At 48.5% G+C, this 2,237-nt stretch overlaps 1 protein-coding gene across 1 annotated transcript; it reads left to right on the top strand.

The window, feature by feature from the left end:
• Window positions 1-8: 8 nt before the first annotated feature.
• LOC116465816 (mucin-3A-like) lies at window positions 9-2,231 on the top strand (the record flags this gene model as incomplete). Its single annotated transcript, XM_032148764.1, has 1 exon — window positions 9-2,231. A coding segment is annotated over exon 1 (2,223 nt), but the record flags the coding sequence as incomplete, so codon positions are not given.
• Between the last annotated feature and the right edge of the window lie 6 nt (window positions 2,232-2,237).

Raw genomic sequence — 2,237 nt, 5'->3', positions numbered from 1 at the left:
CCATAACCATGACCCCATCTTCTCTGAGTACAGACATCCCTTTGACAACACCAACAACGATCACTCACCATTCTGTGGGCTCTACTGAATCCTTGCTTACAGCAACAGACCTCACATCAACATTCACTGTTTCCAGTTCCTCAGCAATGTCTACAAGTGACATCCCATCTTCCCCCAGCATCCAGAATACAGAAACCTCATCCCTTGTCAGCATGACCTCTGCCACCACTCCCAGTGTGAGACCAACTTTTGCAAGTACACACAGCAGTCCGACAAGTTCCCTCCTAACGACGTTTCCAGGGATGTATTCATTTTCCTCTTTCATGTCTGCCAGCAGTGACGGGACCACTCACACAGAAACTATCACCTCACTTCCAGCCAGCACCAGTACACTCCACACAACAGCTGAATCCACCACGGCACCCACTACCACCACCTCATTCACAACTTCCATAACTATGGAACCACCTTCATCCAGTGTAGCAACTACAGGCACAGGTCAGACCACCTTCTCCAGCTCTACAGCCACATTCACTGAGACCACCACACTGACTCCTACAACTGACTTTTCTAAAGAAACTCTCACAACAGCCATGACTTCTACTCTCCCCATCACTTCTTCAATCACTCCCACCAATACAGTGACTTCTATGACACCTATGACCTCCTGGCCCATAGCCACTAATACGTTGTCATCACTTACCACTAACATTTTATCTTCTATACCTGTCCCGAGCACAGAGATGACCAGTAGTCATATTACAAACATCAATCCTGTATCCACCTTGGTGACCGCACTCCACACTACCATCACCAGGTCTACACCTACATTTGAGACAACCTATCCTATTTCTTCCACCAGCACTGTCACAGAGTCCACGACCGAAATCACCTATTCCACCACTATGACAGAGACATCATCCGCTGCCAACTCTCTTCCATCCACCTCTCCCTTGGTCTCAACCACAGAAACAGCCAAAACTCCTACCACAATCTTGATAACCACCACCACCAAGACCACCTCACATAGTACCACCAGCTTCACTTCTTCAACCATCTACTCCACAGCCAGCACACACTCCACTGCCATCCCCTCAGTTCCCACTACCTTGGGTACCATGGTGACTTCTACATTCAGGATCCCATCTAGTCTGAGTACAGATATCCCTACCTCACAACCAACAACCATCACTCCCTCATCCGTGGGCATCACTGGTTCATTACCTATGATGACGGAACTTACCTCAGTGTACACAGTCTCCAGGATGTCTGCAAGGCCAACAACTGTCATTCCCTCATCTCCCACTGTCCAGAATACAGAAACCACATCCTCTGTCAGCATGACCTCTGCCACTACTCCCAGTGGGAGACCAACTTTCACAAACACTGAGAACACTCCAACATGGTCTCTCCTGACAAGCTTTCCAATGACACATTCATTCTCTTCTATTTCTACCAGCATCACCAGCACCACTCACACAAAGAGTATCTCCTCACCTCCAGCCACCACCAGTACACTCCACACAACAGCTGAATCCAACCTGTCACCCACTATCACCACCTCATTCACCACATCTGCAACTATGGAACCACCCTCAACATCTGTAGCAACTACAGGCACAGGACAGATCACCTTCCCCAGCTCTACAGCCACATTCCTTGAGACCACCACACTGACTCCTACAACTGAAATTTCTACAGAATCTCTGACAACAACCATGACTTCTACTCCCTCTATCACTTCTTCAGTCACTCCCGCCAATACAGTGACTTCTATGACAACTACGACTTCCTGGCCCACAGTTGGTAATACGTTATCATCACTCACCAGTAGCATTTTATCTTCCACACCTGTCCTTAGCGCAGAAGTGATCACCAGTCAAACCGCAAACACCACACCTCCATCTATCTTGGTGACGACACTCCCAACTACCATCACCACGTCCACACCTACATCTGAGACAACCTATTCTACTTCTCCCACTAGCACTGTCACAGACTCCACCACCGAAACCACCTACTCCACAAGTATATCTGGTACATTGTCCACTGAGATTTCTCTCCCAGCCACTACTTCCTCTCTCACAACCAAAGGAACATCCACGACTTCTACCAGAAACTTGGTAACAACCACCAATGAGACCACCTCTCACAGTACTCCCAGCTTCACTTCAACCATCCACTCCACCATCAGCACATCCACAACTGCCATCTCCTCAGTTCCCACTACCTCAGGT

The sequence above is a fragment of the Hylobates moloch genome, unplaced genomic scaffold, assembly GCF_009828535.3.
Source record: "Hylobates moloch isolate HMO894 unplaced genomic scaffold, HMol_V3 SCAFFOLD_10670, whole genome shotgun sequence".
NCBI lineage: Eukaryota > Metazoa > Chordata > Mammalia > Primates > Hylobatidae > Hylobates > Hylobates moloch.
The sequence above is the reverse complement of the archived record's forward strand: the minus strand, read 5'-3'. Positions and strand labels throughout refer to the sequence as shown.